Source organism: Cyprinodon variegatus, unplaced genomic scaffold (genome assembly GCF_000732505.1).
Source record: "Cyprinodon variegatus isolate N-32 unplaced genomic scaffold, C_variegatus-1.0 Scaffold932, whole genome shotgun sequence".
Taxonomy (NCBI): domain Eukaryota; kingdom Metazoa; phylum Chordata; class Actinopteri; order Cyprinodontiformes; family Cyprinodontidae; genus Cyprinodon; species Cyprinodon variegatus.
Window position 1 is genome coordinate 278,152 of NW_015151385.1, and position 18,947 is coordinate 297,098.

At 36.2% G+C, this 18,947-nt stretch overlaps 3 protein-coding genes across 7 annotated transcripts in view; all 3 read left to right on the top strand.

The window, feature by feature from the left end:
* morc1 (MORC family CW-type zinc finger 1) overlaps nucleotides 1-3,318 on the top strand; it is a 24,339-nt gene extending 21,021 nt beyond the window's left edge. For 2 of the 3 annotated variants that reach the window (XM_015398402.1, XM_015398401.1), the window contains exons 23-29: nucleotides 342-461; nucleotides 730-787; nucleotides 858-996; nucleotides 1,070-1,237; nucleotides 2,359-2,452; nucleotides 2,901-3,089; nucleotides 3,200-3,318. In XM_015398402.1, the coding sequence (XP_015253888.1) occupies nucleotides 342-461; nucleotides 730-787; nucleotides 858-996; nucleotides 1,070-1,237; nucleotides 2,359-2,452; nucleotides 2,901-3,089; nucleotides 3,200-3,268 (837 nt within the window). In that variant the 3' untranslated portion in view covers nucleotides 3,269-3,318. The remainder of the gene's footprint in view (nucleotides 1-341; nucleotides 462-729; nucleotides 788-857; nucleotides 997-1,069; nucleotides 1,238-2,358; nucleotides 2,453-2,900; nucleotides 3,090-3,199) is intronic. The other variant, XM_015398403.1, reaches the window with a different exon arrangement.
* A 2,868-nt stretch (nucleotides 3,319-6,186) lies between these two features.
* LOC107100045 (acyl-CoA dehydrogenase family member 11-like) lies at nucleotides 6,187-14,784 on the top strand. 2 transcript variants are annotated; one of them, XM_015398393.1, is made up of 15 exons: nucleotides 6,187-6,226; nucleotides 7,755-8,051; nucleotides 8,225-8,460; nucleotides 8,550-8,649; nucleotides 9,284-9,401; nucleotides 9,576-9,718; nucleotides 9,804-9,956; nucleotides 11,252-11,346; nucleotides 11,441-11,540; nucleotides 12,629-12,769; nucleotides 12,846-12,938; nucleotides 13,011-13,118; nucleotides 13,199-13,370; nucleotides 14,014-14,080; nucleotides 14,195-14,784. In XM_015398393.1, exons 2-15 carry the CDS (start codon nucleotides 7,770-7,772, stop codon nucleotides 14,292-14,294), a joined length of 1,908 nt encoding a protein of 635 aa, XP_015253879.1. In that variant the 5' UTR covers nucleotides 6,187-6,226; nucleotides 7,755-7,769; the 3' UTR covers nucleotides 14,295-14,784. The 2 variants fall into 2 exon arrangements, with proteins under 2 accessions (XP_015253879.1, XP_015253880.1); XM_015398394.1 differs by having other exon boundaries at nucleotides 6,194-6,226; nucleotides 7,759-8,051.
* A 719-nt stretch (nucleotides 14,785-15,503) lies between these two features.
* Nucleotides 15,504-18,947, top strand: part of slc8b1 (solute carrier family 8 (sodium/lithium/calcium exchanger), member B1) — an 11,266-nt gene continuing 7,822 nt past the window's right edge. The window contains exons 1-5 of one of the 2 annotated variants that reach the window (XM_015398395.1): nucleotides 15,504-15,622; nucleotides 15,697-15,958; nucleotides 17,754-17,906; nucleotides 18,363-18,415; nucleotides 18,713-18,770. In XM_015398395.1, coding sequence (XP_015253881.1) covers nucleotides 15,932-15,958; nucleotides 17,754-17,906; nucleotides 18,363-18,415; nucleotides 18,713-18,770 — 291 coding nt within the window. In that variant the 5' untranslated portion in view covers nucleotides 15,504-15,622; nucleotides 15,697-15,931. The remainder of the gene's footprint in view (nucleotides 15,623-15,696; nucleotides 15,959-17,753; nucleotides 17,907-18,362; nucleotides 18,416-18,712; nucleotides 18,771-18,947) is intronic. The other variant, XM_015398396.1, reaches the window with a different exon arrangement.

The window sequence follows — 18,947 nt, forward strand, 5'->3', positions numbered from 1 at the left end:
ACTGCTCCAAGTTGTTTTTTCTTGAAGTGAATGGCATGTTTTAGGCTCTTTATACTCCAGATAACTATTTAATCAGTTCCTGATTTAGTCAACAATTATTAATAATCAATTAAAAGTTTCAGCCCCAATATTATCCATGAACATGTATGTCACTTAATGATGAGCTTTTGCTCATCTTTGGCTTTATGTAGATTCAATCAAATTTCCATGTTTAGAGCCTGGAAGCATCTGCAAAACATCTTATTGTCTGGGCATGGACTCTTCTTCATTAGATGGGTTGTAGAGACTTCTACCGGTCAACTAAGTCTCCAGTCAGAACCCCTGTACTATTGACCTTGCAGGATAAAACACACACTCAGCCTGAGAAGAAAGGAATATCCACTCCTACACGGCAGCAGCCACCTGCACCAACCTCTGTCCCCAAAGCTGCTCCCACACAGCAGCAGGGGGATAAAGAGAAGGTATCTTTAAAGGGCACCCTAACTACTTCCTTCTCACCATTTCTAGGAATCAAGTAGTTTTTTTTTCAACTAATACAGGTGTCTTCTCTGATTAACCTTCTCTCTTTTAATGATCACCCTACATTATGTTTGTTTTTTAACCTCTACCACTCTTCTTTATGCTTCTGCATGCTAGGTTCGACCAATCAGCACTATTGATTTTCATCCCTCTGTCTTCTTGGTAAACCGTTATTTCTAGTACTTTAATAGTAATGTGTTTTTGTTTCAGGCCTCTGAGAAAACCGCGTCTAAGGAACCAGAGAATGACACTAAAAATGCACAGAAAGGTGAGATGTTGTATATTAAACTGTCAAGTATATAAAAAAAAAATTTCCTACTAATGTCATGTTCTTACAGACAAGGGTCTTCTGGTTGAAGTGCGTGTCAATAAGGAGTGGTTTACTGGTAAAGTTATTGCTGTGGAGGCGAATAAACAGAGCATTCGCTGGAAAGTCAAATTTGACTATGTACCTCGGGCCACCCCCAAAGACAGATGGTGAGATGTTGTCTTTTTTTATTTTAAGAACTTTGATTTATTCCACAGAAAATAACTTTAGCTTTTTCTAAAGGGTGTTCAAAGGCAGCGATGAAGTACGGTTGATGAGGCCACCATCTCCAAACTCTCAGACCCCCGACACCCAGCAAGAGACTGAGAAAGGTTCAGCCCCCATGGAGCCCGATACGACTCAGCCTGGAACCAGCAGAGAGGTGACGGACAGCCTAGTCGCCATGTTGAGGTGAGACTCTTGATTCACATAGAAACAATGTTTGTTTTTTTTCACACAAGAAGATTTTATTATATTCAACAACTTGGGCTAAAGGACAATGAAGTTCCTTCTAAGATTTGAATATTACTGGTCAATGTAAAAGGATCTCTGATTGAAGATACCACCCCCCATTTAGATGCTATTTCACTGTAAGGTTGGGTGATATTTAAAAATGTTCCAACCTATATTCTTCAGTCCAACAAATGGCGATGGATGATCTATTCGTTCAAGTCACTGTGTGCAAAGATGAGCATCCCTTCAGAGCGCATTTTCTGCACTGCTAGTAATATTTTTCACCACCTGCTCAGAATTCTAAAACCCAAAGTAAATTTTATGTTTCATCCAGTGGAAATAGTTTCCCCTTTTCCAGTTGTTCTGAATTTGATCGTTATTCATTCATCTGAATCGGAAAATCTAACAGACTGAAAGCTAGGGTGGAGATTTTTATTAATTTTTTTATGGAAATCTCACATCTTCAGTGGAGGCAAGTAATTACCTTTTTTATTTTCTTGTTGTTTAATTTTGTATTTGTCGTGTTAAAATCAAACTGCCTCTCTGGTTGTGGTTCGGCTGTATAAAAACTGCCCGTCTCTGGTTTGGATCAGGTTTTTCTTTATGTCTCAAGTTTAAGTAGATAAATCGCTGCTGCATGGTGGCATTGGCGGAAAAAAAGCTGCAGCTGGAAGGATTTTGTTTATATTATTATTATTTAAAAACAGCATTATTTCTTTTCTTTTTTATTTATTTATTTTTGTTCTCTGTCATGAGCCTTGGGTCCAAAAAAGAAACAAAAAATTGCTCTTTTTAAGGAAAATATCATTGAAGGGCTTAGTTTATCCTCAATGAAATCGATGAAATGGTTGATAGATTTACTTCGTTGTATAGATTAGGTTCTGATCGAAAAGGGGTAAAAGGATTATGGATTATGGTCCTCAGGAAGAACCACAATGCTATCAAAGCATTCTGGAGGCTCCACCAAATACGAGATACTATAATACTAGGCCTAAAATATTGCATGTGGAATCATAAATATGTTGTAAATCCACATCCCTTTCCTAGGATATCCACAGTCATGTCTGTTCATGTTTCAGGACGATGCTGCGTTATTTCTTCCCTCCTGCTTTTCGGATTCCCAAAGACGATGTCAACAGCATGACTGCCGAGGAACTGATGGCATTTCCTTTGGTGAGATACATGATACAACAAGCATGAGTCTCTTGTTTTATTCCAAAAAACTGATCAGAAACATGGATATGTCTAATTAGACAAAGCTGTAGTCTGATAAATCATTTAACCCAGGACCTCCAAAATATACAAAGTCACATATTACATTTACATACAATAGATTTTTTAGCAATCAGTATTGTGACTTTTCCTTCTTACTTTCCTTCTTACTTTATTTATAAATATCAGTGTAGACTGAAAGAATGAATATTAAGGAAAACCAACATTTGTTTAGAAAGATGTATATGCAATTTAAAAAAACACAGATTTAAGCCACTCTGGAATGTGATGCTTATGATTTTAAGATTTCCTGATCTGATTTTGGACTTTATTTTAAAAAAAACACACACAGTTCATATCAAGCTGGTGGTTCTGACCCCAACTAAAGTGTTTCCCCCCCTCTCTTTAGAAAGAGTATTTCCAGCAGTATGAATCGGGTCTCCAGTCACTGTGTAACTCGTACCAGAGCAGAGCTGATGCCAGGGCCAAAGCTGTGGAGGAAAAGAACAACAACACTGAGCTCAAACTAAAGGAAGCAGATGAAAAACTTCAAAAACTACGAACCAACATCGTAGCACTTCTACAGAAAGTGCAAGAGGTATGGTGTGCCAGCCTGTTGTACATGATTGTTTCTCACGTTACATGTTTGGTTAGTTTTACTGTTGAAAACTCAAGTATTTTCTTCTTTTTCTTTCTTGACATTTTCAGGACATTGATATAAACACAGATGATGAACTTGATGCATATATAGAGGACCTCCTTACCAAAGGTGACTAAAAAAGACTGGATTGGCCAAATAACAGAAGGTCAAACAAATAAAAAAGTAATAAAAAAAAAAGAGTATTCAACTCGAGTGTTGCTAACTTCGACTCACAAGGACCGCTACTTCTGTTCAGCGATCCCAGATTATTTGGGGATGTAATCACTTCTCAATCTCTCCACATCTTAAAACCTAAGTTTGATTGATTTCTGTATTGTCGGTTAGCTCTGTGGTTTTTCTTAGTCCTTTTTATATATATATATATGCTTATAGACTGTGTCTATCGGTTTAAAAGATGTTATTACCGCTTAACATCGTAAAGTGTGAAGGTTAATGGTTTTTATATGTGCAGCCGCGTTATAAGCTACACTTGTTTTTCATTTGGTCATCCATCAGGTGGGTGTTACAAACTGTAAGTTGCTGCACAGCAAGTCCAAAAAATCCCTTCTCTATACAATAACTTTTATTTTTATACACTAAGACAAGCATCAGCGTCTCTGGTTATAATTGTTCATCCTGGTTAGCAAACCAAGTTAAAGCGTGAGATGTTACATCCACCAAGAAGAACTACCAGCTTGGTTTTTATCAGTGGAAATGTTCCTTCAGAGCTTCTACATTCTCCCTTTTGATTGTTCTTTGTTCCTTTTTAAGCAAAAAGCTAAATGTCTGTTTATTATTTAGTGGCTGTGTTCTTCATTTTGAAAAGATTTTTAAGATGTCATGGAGATGTTTTATTAAACGGTGCATGCCTTTTCAGTCTAATCGAAACAAGTGTTTGTGTATTTTTGACCAACTTTACTTACAACAATAAAACCGGTCCCAGATCATTTCACTTTTATCTCCCTGTGTTCGATGCATCATTTTGTTTTTTTTAGCAGCTTACCCCTGACTTCCACCTTTATGTAATGTTGCCATTGTTATACATTTTATTGCATTATATTTTGTTTCCGACCATACATTCTGTATATTGTAGCACAAAGCAGTTTTATCAGATGGTGTTAGAAAAAAATTGACACACGTTTTGAGAAGTTGGTCATTGATTTGTTTTCAGCTCCTTCTATTCTGATGCCCCTAAATAAAATGCAATGCAATGCACTTGACTGTCTTTATTGAATCAACCTGTTGTTGTAGAACCCAATTTTTATCTTGTCCAAATCCAATGAAGGTAATCTCTCAAAGTACACAAAGGAGGATACACAGTTAAGTATTAACAGTATTTATTCCAAAAAAGTTACCGGTAAACAAAAAAAAAAAAAGACCCACTGGACTTTGTTTCCTATTTTTAAGACATTCCCATCCAGTAAAAGCTTCCTGGATGGGAACGTCTTCAAACTTGGAAATTAGTTCCAGTGGATTGTTTTTTTTTTTTACTTTTTCGGAATGACTGACCTGGATGACAGAGAATCTTCACCAGCTTATTCCAGTAATGTTTCACAAATCATTGATACAAGCACAAATTACAGAGGAAGATCTTACCATCTATCGGGCTGAAAAAGCCCCACTGAAAAAGCAAAGAGTTTGCACCCTTTCCCTTTTTATCTAAAGGTCAGTCAGCATGTCTCCCTCCCAAAGCAACCCAGCCTAAAGTGTTGCCACATAAGATGATGCTGGAGTCACTCTGGCCACCATACCATTTTTGCTGACCCACACAAGAGTGAACAGATATAGAAATGAACAGATGTAACAGTTATTTAAAACAGTGAAATAAAAAGGAATTAATCCTTAACAAATCAATATGAAAAGCTCTTGATTTAAATTCGTATGGAAAGCCATGGGGGAAAAAATGAGTATGGGGGGATAAATGCATTTCTTTCACTTCTAATCAGTTTCCTAAGAAAAATGACTGCTGCTGGACTACAGAACTTCTTATCACCTTCAGTTTTAATTTAATGCTTTTGTAATTCAAACTTCTCTCTTGGTTGGGCTGCATGTAGGATGGTATTCTTGAGTTAGACCATGACCAAACTACATGAACTGTGTTTGGATTAGAATCCAAATAAAGCTTTAAAGGGGTTTGAGAATTTTGTTAAATACACATCCCAAACTGATTTAAAGATTTGTGTAATAAAACCAGAATAATCCAGACCAGCTATTAAAACATTTTGTTTCTTCAGCACAAGCCCTTTCACATAATGCTGAATGAAAAGCCATTTGTGGATTAAAGAAAAACAAAACCAAAACAGCAGGAAACCCAACTCAGTAAGTGGTTTTCACTGATCTGATCCTAATGTCCTTGAAACTGCAAGGTATTCTACAAAACAAAATCTGGAAGAGTATCACAAATCTAAATACAGCTGTTCTATTAAAGGATCCAGATGTTTGTTAATGAATATTGGGAAACAAATGTAAAAGACAAAGGATGGTTTTAAGGAACAGCAAAAGGAATAAACGTAAAAGCAGGGTTAGGTTACAAACATCTTGCAGTCCTGTTTTAAACCAATCATCCAAAGTTGGAAAACAGGCGTGTGACTAAACCACATGTCTGCTCATCTAAACCAATTTGATCATTAAGGGGAGAATGAATCAGATAAAAAAAAAGCCAATCAGAGATAGGTCACCTCACACCTGGCCTCTCTGGTGGGATACAAAGACATAAGAAGTCCTGTTTAAAGTTTACCAAAGAAGTAGTTGACACAGCAGAACTGGAATAATTTGCTTACATTTTTTTCATTTATTTGTAAAATAAATAATATTTGTAAGCAGAAAATATCTAAATTTGACTTCTTGTCTATACACAAAACTCACTGTGGTCTGAAAGTAAACTAACCCTCATTGCTTTAGAAGCATTTCCATTTTAAAACAGTGTGTTGGCGTCAAAAAGCCTCCCCACTCATGGGATGCAAACTTAACGTATAGCCAAAGCTAAATATAAAAAATGAGGAAAACATTCAGGATTTTCAACATCAAATCACCATTTCCGACTTTTATTTTGAAGGCGAAATTTGTTGTCGTTTGCTGCTGCTGCGCTGCTCTGGGTAAGGATATTTGCTCGTTGTTTAGATCGAATAATCTTCTAAACTAGACCTAAAACCGCTCCTGTGTTTTATTAAATAACAATTCTAACTTGCTTGTAGCTAAACTACTTAACTATGTATAATCAGCTACATTAAAACGCTCCTTTTTACTCGCTTTATGTTTTTTATTGTTAAACTGCAAAAGCAAGCAGCAATTAAAGAATAACCGGATATTATTAGTCAGATTAACAATCAGATTGTTGGTAAAACAGGAATAACTGCAGATTAGTGCATCAAAGATGTGTATAAACATGCAAATAGAGTCAAATGAACTTTGATCTACATCCGTGACCGACCGTCTCTGTGCCTCTTGTTTACTTTCTGTAAAATCACAATAAATCCAAATTAAAGCTCATTTTTTGTATCAGAATAGAAAACGAAATGCCTACTTTTGTCTCTTTGTTTAAAGTTGTAAACAAAAGATGTAAAATAAACAACAAATACATTTAAAGGCATGCCAAGATCACATGGTACAGAAGTCATTTAAGGCTAGTAATAAAATTAATGAAAGTGAAAATATATATTTAATAGAAATATATTTTTTAATATAATTAAATTGAGAAACCAGAGGTGGTTGATTTATATCTAATAAAATGATTAAGCTGTTATAAAGCAGGGATGTTGACTTCTGCTTTCAGATTTCATGCAGACTTTATTTAGTATGAGAAAATTAATAAAGAAAAGCAAATTGAGTGATTAAAATTTGCGAAAGTCCTGTCTATTTACCTGTGTAGAGGCTAGTCTTCTTACAGGTCTGTATTAATTATTTAACAGCGATTAATGTAACACAAGCTGCTACGGTATTTTAATTTCTCTTTTGAAGGAGCTATGACTGTTCAGTTTTATCATCAATGCAGTTCAAGCTTATGTTCTAAATGTTGATATTGAGTGATAATTAAATTAGGATAAGAGAAGTAAGATGTGAAATGTTTCAAGTTTAAACTCAATTAAAATAAATCAATTTCTACATTTTTCTCCTGCTTTCCTGTGACATCTCAACTTTTGAGGCAATTTGAGGCAAAGCTGAGATGATCCTTTATACGACAAAGGGATGCAACACCATTCGAGTTTGTAGACACCCCTGATAAAGACCTTTTAACATTCAGTGTAGGTGGGGGGGAGGTGCGTCTTTTTAAGTATTTGGTGGTTTAACTATATCACCTCTATCACAATCTTAACAGAAACTTTTTTTTAACCTTATTGTTTCATCAATCAGTTAGTTTAATTGTAGAAATGAGTAACTCCCTGCTTCATTGGAATGTGAACATGATGAAATTCAGAGGCAAAGTTTCTTAAAAATATGCAAGTCAAGAGTGCATGACATTAAGGTGAAGCTAAAAAGTAACTTTTCATCCGAAAATTGCCATTCATAAAGCTCAAAGCTATAATAAAAAGGTTTTTATCATTTAGGTTTAGGTAAGTTTGCACATCATAGGATGCTTGGCGTGTAACAATGTAAGATTATATAACTTATTGATTCTGTGAACAGACAGATCCTGACGCCATGGCGGTGTCCTCAGCCATCCTCAGCAGACGCGTAGCTGGCAGCAGCTGCTGCAGGCTGTGGTGTGGCGTTCCTCGACCGCTCATCCACATCAGATCAGCAAGTGCAGCTGAGTCTGGGGCAAGAAAATCTGATGAGGACCATCAGTGGGAGGCAGCAGGTAGTATGCCATTCAGCAGGGCTAGGGTGGGATCTTTCTTTCAGGACCAGCCAGTCCTGAAGAATCCATTCCTGGAGGACGCTTTGCTTAGAGGATACCTAAAGCGACATCTGCCACAGGAGGTATTCTGAGCAAGAATCACTCTACTTAACATGACTGTTTATTATGCTATTTAGCTGGAGAAAAGAATTTGTTGATCTTTGTTTCTTAATCAAATACTCCAAAGTTTTTGAACAGATTTTAACTAAATAATCTGGACTTGAACTACCATCTCTAATTAATTCCTTGTGTTTAGTCTAGTTCTCAGGCCATCTTGTCTGACTTGAATGCATTCGGAGAACGTGTGGCAAAGGAAATAGACATTCTGGGTAGAGAGTGTGAACTCAATCCTCCTCGACTTGTGCATTTTGATCCTTGGGGTCGGAGAGTAGACCATATCGTGACCTCTGCAGCCTGGAAACGCCTCAAAGACCTCTCAGCGCAGGAGGGACTGGTTGCCATCGGCTACGACAAGTCATTCAGGGAGTGGAGGTAAGCCGTCCTCTTTCTTTTTCTACCTCAGTTTAATAACTTAATCTAGTCGATGTCTGGTTGAGTATATATTTGTGTGTTTGTTCCAGTCGTGTTTACCAGATGAGCAAGCTGTACATTTTCTCCCCCTCATCTGGTCTCTACACCTGTCCTCTCGCCATGACAGACGGAGCTGCAAAGGTCATCCAAGTAAGTTTAAAATTGTAATGTCTAAAATCAACAAATCTTTTGTAAACGTTTAAAACTAAATTTGTTGACCTTTTCTTTAGTTTGTGATTAATTTACAACTCAGTACTTTATGATTATCTGTGAAAACATCTGTTCCCTGCACTTTGCTAATTATTCAAATCTCTTGAAGTTATTCAGTTTTTCACTATGAAAAAAACTTTGAAAGATCTCTGTCAATTTTCTATTACGTCACAATTATATGCCAATAAATAAACCCACATTAAAATAAGAAAAAGCATTATTGATTGTAATGTGACAAAATCTAAAGAAAGGTCTTATGAATATCTCTGCATGGATCTCTAACAATGTGCTTGTTTTAATTTCTTAATCCTTTCCAAATTACTTGCATAGAGATATTTGTATGCCAAGGTTTCTTAGCAAAAAAAAAAGGTTTATTGTCAAGCTTCATTTAAATTTGAATAAAATCAATAACATGACTTTATGATTTCAGAGATGAATTCTCACATCCAAACAACATTAATTTTAGCATATATATGATCCAATTATTGTTGTTTTTTTCTCTTCAAATGTGTTAGTTATATTATGTATTTGGCAGCATGGATCTGTAAGAGCCTTTGTTCTTATGTGAATGAAGTCTGTAGGTGTTTCACCGCCAGTGGAAGAAGCGTTCAGTCGCTTGACCAGCCGCCAGCCTGAGCGTTTCTGGACGTCTGGACAGTGGATGACTGAGAGACAAGGAGGATCTGATGTGGGTCAGTAGACATGCATTTAAGTGGCGTAAATCAGTGCAGCCTTCAATCTTGAGGGGAAGAACGGACTCAGAAAACTTTGGTCCCTCTATATGTTTAATAAGAGTTAACTCTGTAGCAGCATATTTATAAGATATATAAATTTACTGACTATACTGAGCTTGTGCTTATCTTAAGGCACTGGCACAGAAACAGTGGCTGTGCCCCAAACGGACGGGTCCTATAGACTACATGGCTTTAAGTGGTTCACTTCAGCCACAGATGCAGACATGACTCTCACCTTGGCGAGAGTTCAGGACAGATCGGGAGCAACAACAATGGTACTCCTCTATGTTGGTCTTTAACTGCTTCCAAGGCATTCAGGGAATGTGTGACATGTCTAGCTGAGCTTGTCGCTTTCTGCAGGGCAGCAGGGGTTTGTCACTTTTTTACGCGGAGGTGAGTCGAGGAGAAGATGGCCGACTGAGGGGCATTGAAGTCCAGAGACTGAAGGACAAGTTGGGAACACGACAGATGCCGACTGCTGAGCTGCTCCTGGATGGCCTGCCTGCATATAGAGTCAGTGACATGTAAAGCATCGTTGCTTTTTACTACCAACTCTTTCTGACACAGAATATACACTAAATACTGATGAAGCAACATAATTTATGCATATGCTGCGCAATTAGGGGAATTCTTCGTGATAAAAGAGCGGCCGCGTGAACTATTGACCATAAGAAGGCTAAACAAAGGCTAAACACTTTATCTGTCACCTTAACATCAATAGCAAATGGAAAAGACAGCTTTTTAGTGCATTATTTTAGCCAACAACCTCCTGATGAAGTTATTTATGTCTGTGTCTGTAGAAATTTCTCAATCCACAGGATGTTTCACAGTCTGTCTGGTTCTAGATTATGATTAGTAAACAAACTGAAAACAGCCCATCTGAGTAAAAACTGCTTTAAGGCCTGAACTTCAGAGGGTTTCAAGAGCAGATCTTCAAAGAAGTTACAAAGTGATATGAATTTCCAATTCAACAGACAGCATATGCAAACCTGCTTTTGTGTGTGCCTTCATCAATATGCAGATCATATTCTAACAACCAAACTGCGCAAATGCGTGGGTAAAGTATATGCAAAGGTAAACATCTATAATGTGCAAAGGGATTTTCTGCAGTTTGCGGCTGCAGATTCACTTTTTTAGTACTTCTAAAAGTCATTCACAAACAGACAGACAAATATCTGCAATAATTGTTGTCATAAAGGAGGCATTGGTACAATGCCAGACAATGGGGAAATATTCTGTGTGAAGAGAGATTAATCCAAAATCTTCCATCAACTTAACTAAAAGCTGCTGTAGACATTTATGTTTTGCAGCGATTAGAGTAGCTTTTATTGAAAACTGGTTTTCATTCAGACCATATTTTCAAATATATTTATTTTTAGGTAATTTGTTGTTTTTAACCAGTTAAACTAGTTTTGAGATAATGTGCACTTAAAGGATAATTGTGAAATCTATAAAACAGTAAACCGGGATGTCACCGTTCTTTCTTGACTGGACCCGATGGTTTCATTTAATCTCCCTGGGCTTTGGATTTGTTCAGTAAAAGAAATAGGCAGCTCAAATTTGCTAAATTTTTCTATAGTTTGGCCCCAAGGTAGACTTTTATCTTGAGTTAAGCTGAAATATTTGTACTGAGAGTAGCAGGAACTAAATCATGAACATCTGGATTGTACATAAATTTTGATTTTCAGGCTAAGTGCCCTGTTTTCCGCTCCATTCCATCAAACTTAATGCTCAATTTCTAACGCAGTGCCTCGGGTAGTAGCGCTGCTTTACTCTGTCTGATCCAGATATTCTCCCTTCATCATCAGCTCTCAGAAGAAGGCAGAGGCGTGGCCTCCATAGCTAATATGCTGACAATAACCAGGATTCACAACAGTGTCTCTGCAGCTGCTGCTATGAGAAGGTAGGATCCCCCATCATAATACTTCCCCTGTTCTCTGCTCGGACTCTGTGGAGCCCTTTCCCCTGTAAGCTAATAAAAATGTCTCTGCTGTCAGAGTGCTCCAGTTGGCCCGTGACTATGCTACCCGACGTACTGCCTTTGGAAAGCTTCTGAAAGACCACCCGCTGCATATGCAGACCCTTGCAAGAATGGAGGTAAGCTAGCAGAAGTGTACAGTATTTTGCATAAGTATTAACACCCCTTAAACCCTCTCTCGTTTTATAAGTTTCCAAATTGAATACAAAAATTATATTTCTTTTTTTGACACCCGACACAAACAATTAAAAATTGAAAAGTTCTGCTTAAAAATGCATTAATTCCTTTTATTCCAATGTTCTGTAGAACTATCCTCACTGCATTTACTAAAGAAATGCATTTGATGTTTGTCTCTGACAGATTTGTACATCTAGAATATTTTTTCAGATTCAGATTGACTTGCATCTGTGAATCTACAGTTCTCAATAAGGGATAATATTTTATAGTACTTAGGTCTAAGCTTTGCTTTAAAACAGAGGTTTGTAGATCCTAGAGACATTCACAATAGCTCTTAATACACTGCCAAATTGATAACAAACTCAGCTAGGTCTTTAAATATAGAGCACTTGATAAAAAAATATTTTGCCTGTCTTTCTGTGCTTTAGGCAATTTCTGCCAACTTTCATTTTCCATAAATAAAAAAAAAACAATTTGCCTTTCTTTAATCATTAAAAAAGCATGTAGAACAAATCATGATTTTTATAAATGGTGGAATATGAAATATTTACCTGATAAGTTACAAGGCAGGAATGGCTCTCTAAACCAATTCAATGTAGCTCAAACCTTATGTTGAGAGTATTTGTGCTCATGGAAGTGAGGGTTGTCTGTCTTACTGGAAAAGAACAGGCCCACAGCATGATTCTGCCACCACCATGTCTCATCATAGGTGTGTTTTTGTCAAACATGGCCTCTAGTTTGTGGACTAGAAAGTTCCAGTTTTACTCTAATCTAACATGAGCACGCTCTTCCATATGTTTGCTGTGTCCTCTTGGCTGTGGGTAGAGTTAGAAGTTACATGTCATCAAAGTTAAAGAGGACAGTTTAATTTTCTTTCCACTCTACTCAGATTTGGATGTGAAAAAAAATAAATAAATAGATGAAATAAAGATGTAAATTGATAAAGTGGCTTCAGGTTTAGGGGGTGTGAACATCTTGGCAGAACACAAATGAACAAATCAAACTCTGAAATTCTGCCTGCTTTGGACAGGTGGAGACACGTGCAGCTTTCCTTCTGGTGATGGAAGTGTGTCGTCTGCTGGGTCGAGAGGAGAGCGGCCTGGCCACCCAGCTCGATGTGCACCTCCTTCGTTTGCTCACTCCTGTGGTTAAACTGTACACCGGAAAACAGGCGCGCTGCTTCTGCCAACATAAAAGTCATTTTTGATGGGGTTAGCAGAGTATCTGACCGACTGTGTTTCTCTCAGGCTGTTACTGTTGTGTCTGAGGGTCTGGAAAGCTTCGGTGGACAGGGATACATCGAAGATACTGGGCTGCCTGGAATACTCCGTGATGCACAGGTAGTGTTACTGCCAACAAAACTCTTCTGTGGTTTAATGGTGCTATAAACCCACATATTGTTTCTCTTATAGGTGTTGAGTATATGGGAAGGAACAACAAACGTTCTCTCTCTGGATGTGCTGCGCTGCGCAGCTCGTAGTTCAGGAATGGTTCTGCATGCTTACTTTGAACATGTCAAGGTACGGAGCGGGGAGCAGTTCCTGTAGGTCAAAGTCATTTACTGGAAGCAGGGCTAACAGCTGTCTGTGTTATTCTGCAGTCACTGCTCACAGGTGCTTCAGGAGTTTCCTCCCTGGCCCCGGCTGTGAAAGCAGTTGCAGGTGCTTTGTCTGAACTGGAGCAGTTTGTCCAGTTAGCAGCTTCCAGATCACCCAGTTACCTGGAACTGGCAGCCAGAGATCTGGCATACAGCCTGGCTCGTATTTATGCAGGTGGGTGCTTAGATATGCAACAGTTACAGGGCAATGCTAAACCATTCATAATACAATCAAATAAATTTAATTTATTCTATTACTTGTTAAAGAAAAATTGTGCATAATGAAAATAAAAAACATCAGTTTTTTTTTTTTTTTTTTAAATAAAAGACTAAACACTGGGGTGTTTATATGGATATAGCCTCCTCAGTTAGTGCCTTGTAGACTCAGCTTTCTACCACAAGTCTTTACTAGCTGTGTTCATTTCAGAATGAATCTACGAACTGTTCTTTATAAAAAACTGCCGAACATCACTTTGATTAAATTAATTAATTCAAAAATCTTACTACAGATTTTTTTATGGTATTCTATTCTAGTCTATGACTATCACATTCTCTTTCTTGGATATGCTTTGATCTAAACCAGAAAGAATTCAGTATTTGCTATAATCCTGTATTTTTTAAGTATATCTGCAAATATGTATGTATACTATGTAAATGCATTGTCCCTTTGAAATAAATAAATAAATACAAATTTATGGAAACTTGCAAGTTTCTACTAGTGACTGTACAGTCCTGTCTTTTCACACAATTGTTTACCATTGTTAATAGGTTAACAAGTTTGAGATCAGTGCTTTAGTCCTTAAATCTCCTGTTTCCAGGTGCACTTCTCATAGACCATGCAAGCTGGAAAGAGGCCACCCCACAGGACACCTATGCAGCTCTCAGGTTGGAAAAACACAAAAATGAAATTGGTTGATTAAAAAAAACATTTTTAAACCTCTCAAAAAAGGAAGCACACATTGTATATTTATTTAATATGTTTCTATTTTGTTTCATCAGATGGTGCGAACAGGATCTATGTCTTGTTGCATCTAAACAGAAGAGAGGCTGCTATGATTCCAGCACTTCATCCCAAGATGCTTCACTGGTTTATATCTGATTTATCAGCTGATTCAAAACTGAGCAGCCTTTGGATCCTGATGAACTTCTGCTTTGATCTGATGTAATCCATATTATTGAATTTGATTGTTTTCAGATAAAAGAGCCGATGTTTCTTCAATACAGAAAATCATGCTTTTTTTATTAAGGCAAAGGTATTATGTTCTAGATGAGAAACATTTCTGTTGTTCTTTAATAATGCTTGGATATTTCCCATTTAAATGATATGACTTAGATAGTTACAGGCTTGTCTTTCATGGTCCTACTCAATTAACATTTATTGAAAAGGCAAAGTTTAGATAACACATGCAATAGAGGAAAGACTGATTCAGAGAAGGTTCTCTACTTCTGTTTTTTAAAAAAGGATATGTTGACTGTTAATAAATCAGTTTATATTTCTTTAACACTATCAAAGTATGTTCTGCTAAAGAGTGAACATCAAGCATGTTATCAGAGATTACTAAAGTTAAACAAGTTTATGTTTTGAATAAACGTTTGTAAAGAATAATTAACCAAAATGGTATTTTTTGTTTGTTTGTTAAATGAGTCCTTAAAATAATGTTTTATTTATATATATATATATATATATATATATATATATATATATATATATATATATATTCATTTTCTATAGAAAAGTTTTAGATATACATTAGAAAAACCTGCATAAATGCCATTCTAGAGAAATCATAAAATCATAGTCTTTATTTTAAATAGGATCCATCCATCGCTTTAGAATGGTTAAGCTGTTTACCTTTATTTGTTAAAAAAAAAGTTATCAAAAAAAAGAGTTATTATTTTTACTTTGTTAATCTATTAATGTAATTTCAGTGACATTTTTAAATTAGTTTTTCAATTTAAAAAAAGACTCAATTTCAAATAGAAAATGGAGTCATGAGTGTAGGCTAACTTAGATTTGGCCTAACATATATATATATATATAATTAAGAGCGATCGAAATAAACTTGGAATTTCAAACTTTCATTCAGGATTGAGAAATCAAAACTCCAACCAATTATTTCCGCTTTAAAACTCCTAAAGGTGTTCCTTAAAATTATTTTGAAATTCATGACTGCGGAATAACATTATAGTGTATAACCCCTGGTTGGGAAATGTTCTTCCGCTTAGTGTTGCTTTGGACCTTTGAATCTGTGTTTTAGAGAAGTCTTTAAACGCATCACGGGTCCGTTTTTTTAACCAATGGGCGGAGCTTCAAATCTCTGTTTTCGAGAGGTCTTAAACGCTTCACGGGTCACTTTTTTCTTCTTTTTTTTTTTTTTTTTATCAATGGGCGGAGCTTCAGGAAAAGGTGCAATAGAAAATTGTCAGGTTGGTAGAGGAGGGCAGCAGGCAGGTAAACAACACCCGCTACAACGTCGTGATGTTTATTTTCATTCTCGTAGGCCCGTGGTTTAATTAAAGCAGTCAGGTCAGCAGCTGGGAGGCCTCCAGGAGCCAAGGGCAGAGTCCTGTTACCGCAGCGATAGCAGCATGGACGCGGTTCCAGGATAAACTGTGGATCCTTACGGCTGTCAATGGTTTCCTGCCTTGGTGTTGATCGGCCAGCTGCTTGTCTCAGACTGCAGGAGTCTCACTAACCAGCCCGGTGTTGGAATAGCAGGACCGACCCTGTTAGCCATGATGTCTGAAAGTACGAGTGACGAGGTGGGTCAGAAATCCTGGCTTATTTCCTATAGTAAACAATCTGCAGTAAGAGTTAACATTAGTATGAGGTTTCAGGGAGGAAGGAGGTCCTTCACTTGCTTATTCGGACATGTTGAGTTATGAATGAGCAGACTGTCATAGATTTACATATAATAGAAATACCCTTTAAATCCCAAAAGTATGTGAGTGACTAGGCAATAAAAGCATATAAGATTTTTAAAATAATAAAAAGAGCAAAAAAGTTTAAGAAAGATTCTCATTGCAGGAAAATACTGTTGCTTTTTGTTGGTTTTACTGATTGCAAAGAGATTAAATGAAAAATGTTCAAGAGAAAAAAAATGGAAGCCAATTCTAGATTGAAATAAATAAAACTGCAAGTCTTTAATTTCTCATTTATGATGCTTTTTCCTCTTAGAATCATCCCTAATTTCTTTTTTTTTTCTCAGAAAGGTCCATCAGGGCCATAATAATAATAATTGTATTTTAGTTACACATTTTAAAGGAAGCTGAGTCAATGTTTATATTAAAGTTATATGGTCCTAGTTTATTTTCTAAACTGCTCAGTTTCTTTTAGTTTTTTCAAATTTAAATGTATTAAACAATCTTTATTAGTTATATTTGACCATTGCTAGTATTAATATGGTAAGAAGGACTCCCAGCCCAGTGCAGCATTTCATGGTGGCCAAAACAGCTAATGTTTAGTTTAGTTTTTTACACATCTGGTTAAGGCTAAAATATATTCTGATTACTTTAAGATAAAATAATATTTACCTTGTTTATATTTCTAAAAACAAGAACTATTCAATGGGCCTAAATAAAAAAATAAAAAAAACACTGCAGAGAAGTATGGGCAAATACTTCTGCACAACTAACAAACTCATTGCCAGGGAGTTAAAGTAAGCTAAAAAAAAAACAAAACAAAAAAAATCAGTATTTTAAAGTATTTTAAATTTAGAATGCATTAAAAGACTCACTATTTTGAGTATTGTTTCCATAGATGGTCAATGTCTTTTTTTTTTTTTTTTTTTTCCTTACATGTTTATTTACCAATGTGTCATAGTTATTGTTAATGTAAATGAAATTAATTCCCAGGATGACCAGTGTATCTTTTGGTCATTTTATTTTTAAAAACAAAACAAGCTATTTTTATAATGAAAAATTGAAAATAAAATACAAGACTTTTTTTCCGTTGTCTAAAAGAAATTAGCTGAAATTATAACATAATTTCAGTTTTGTTTTTTTTATTAATCAAAAGAGAAAATGAAAATTAAATTATTTTCAAAACTCTTCTTATCCCTTTTTGACACAGAATAAGAGAAACACTTTGTATTGCAATTTAAATGTTTGTATTTTAAGACCAAAACTGAATCACCTCTTGTTTTATGTTATCTATTTCTAAATGGAAAATCAAATAACCAAAGTAAAACTGATCCAGGATTATAATTCATTGATGCTTCACCTAGGATTTGGTTCATGGAGGGAAAAAGTATAGCGCAGTTCCCTAAATTCTGGTTCCCCTTAGGGCTTTAGATAAAAAAATATGTTTCATTTATTGGTTATATTTGCACTTTAGAAACTTTACAATAGCGCTTTTAACGTTATGATTGATTACAGTACAAAAGATTGCTTTTAGGTAAAGATCCAGAGTTGTAGTGTTTGAGATTAGTGTTGCCCTTTGAATTTTAGAAATATTTGCCAGGGAATCAATAAATCAGTACGATGATGAAACCAGCACATTGTTTATACTTCTCCTCCATGTGGACGCATTGACTTAGCTACCTGTGTATCCGTGCAGTGCGACCTTGTGATGAACTACAGCGCCTCAGAGCGATGCGCCTTCGTGAAGAGGACAGCCGACTGCAGCATGGCAGATGGCATGGTGAACTACCTGAGAGTGGCCTTCTGCTTGCTGCCTCCAAACCTCACACCTCTCACCATCACCCTCTGTGTAAGACCTGTTTGTTTGTGTGTGTTTGCTTTTGTAATCGCTCATGAACCCACGTCATAAAGCAGCAGGAAAATCCGCAGATCAGCAATGGATGATGAGGAAGTTGACTGAGCGGCGGAAGAAGTGACACACAAAACAAAACACTAGTTTCACTGTTTGCTAAATCCTGTAACTTCACTGGGATTCTTAGATATATTCAGTTCCTCTAATGAATACAACCAACTCATATGAAAAAAAAAAAAACAGGAAGTAAGATTGTGCTTTCCAATCTGACCACTGAATATTTTTTGGAGAACATTAATTTTATATATATATATATATATATATATATATATATATTAAAAAAAACTTAACCAAATCCACAGTTATTAGGAGGAATGTCATCTTTTTTCTTGGCAATTGATTAATTTGACTATGAAATCATTAAAGCATTTTCTTTTGGCTGTTTATTTGCAGGTCATATGGCTGCTCGTCCTGTTTGTCATCCTTGGACTTGCTGCTTCCAAGTTGTAAGTATGTTTCCTGTTACCGGGGGCAACATGTGCCCTCTCTGTGTGTTTAGTTTGTAGATGGTAAAAAGGCATGTGAGCTGACTTCACCCTGTCAGCCTAACAGTCATGTGACTCACATGACTGTTGAGATAAAACTTCATTTAAAGACACAGAGGGACTTTTGCTCTTGTTTTTGTTTGGTTGTTTTTGTATTTCTTTACATATTGGTATTTAAAAAAAACAATGCTGTTTAGCTGTATATAAAAATGTAAAAACATTTTTTATATGTATTTTATTTGATTTTTCCCTCCCCAGTTTTTGCCCCAACCTCTCAGCAATCTCCTCAACTCTTCACCTCTCTCACAATGTGGCTGTATCCTTTTTCCGCTTCCTTTAACAGCAAGCTCTAAGTTCTTGTTTTTTTTAGTCTCTTTTCTAACTTTGGTAGATGGAGAGAAATCCAGTATTTTTAGTCTATTTATGTGAACAAGATTTGGAACCATATGAAATTACTTGAATTTAGAGTTACAATCTCACACAGATATATATA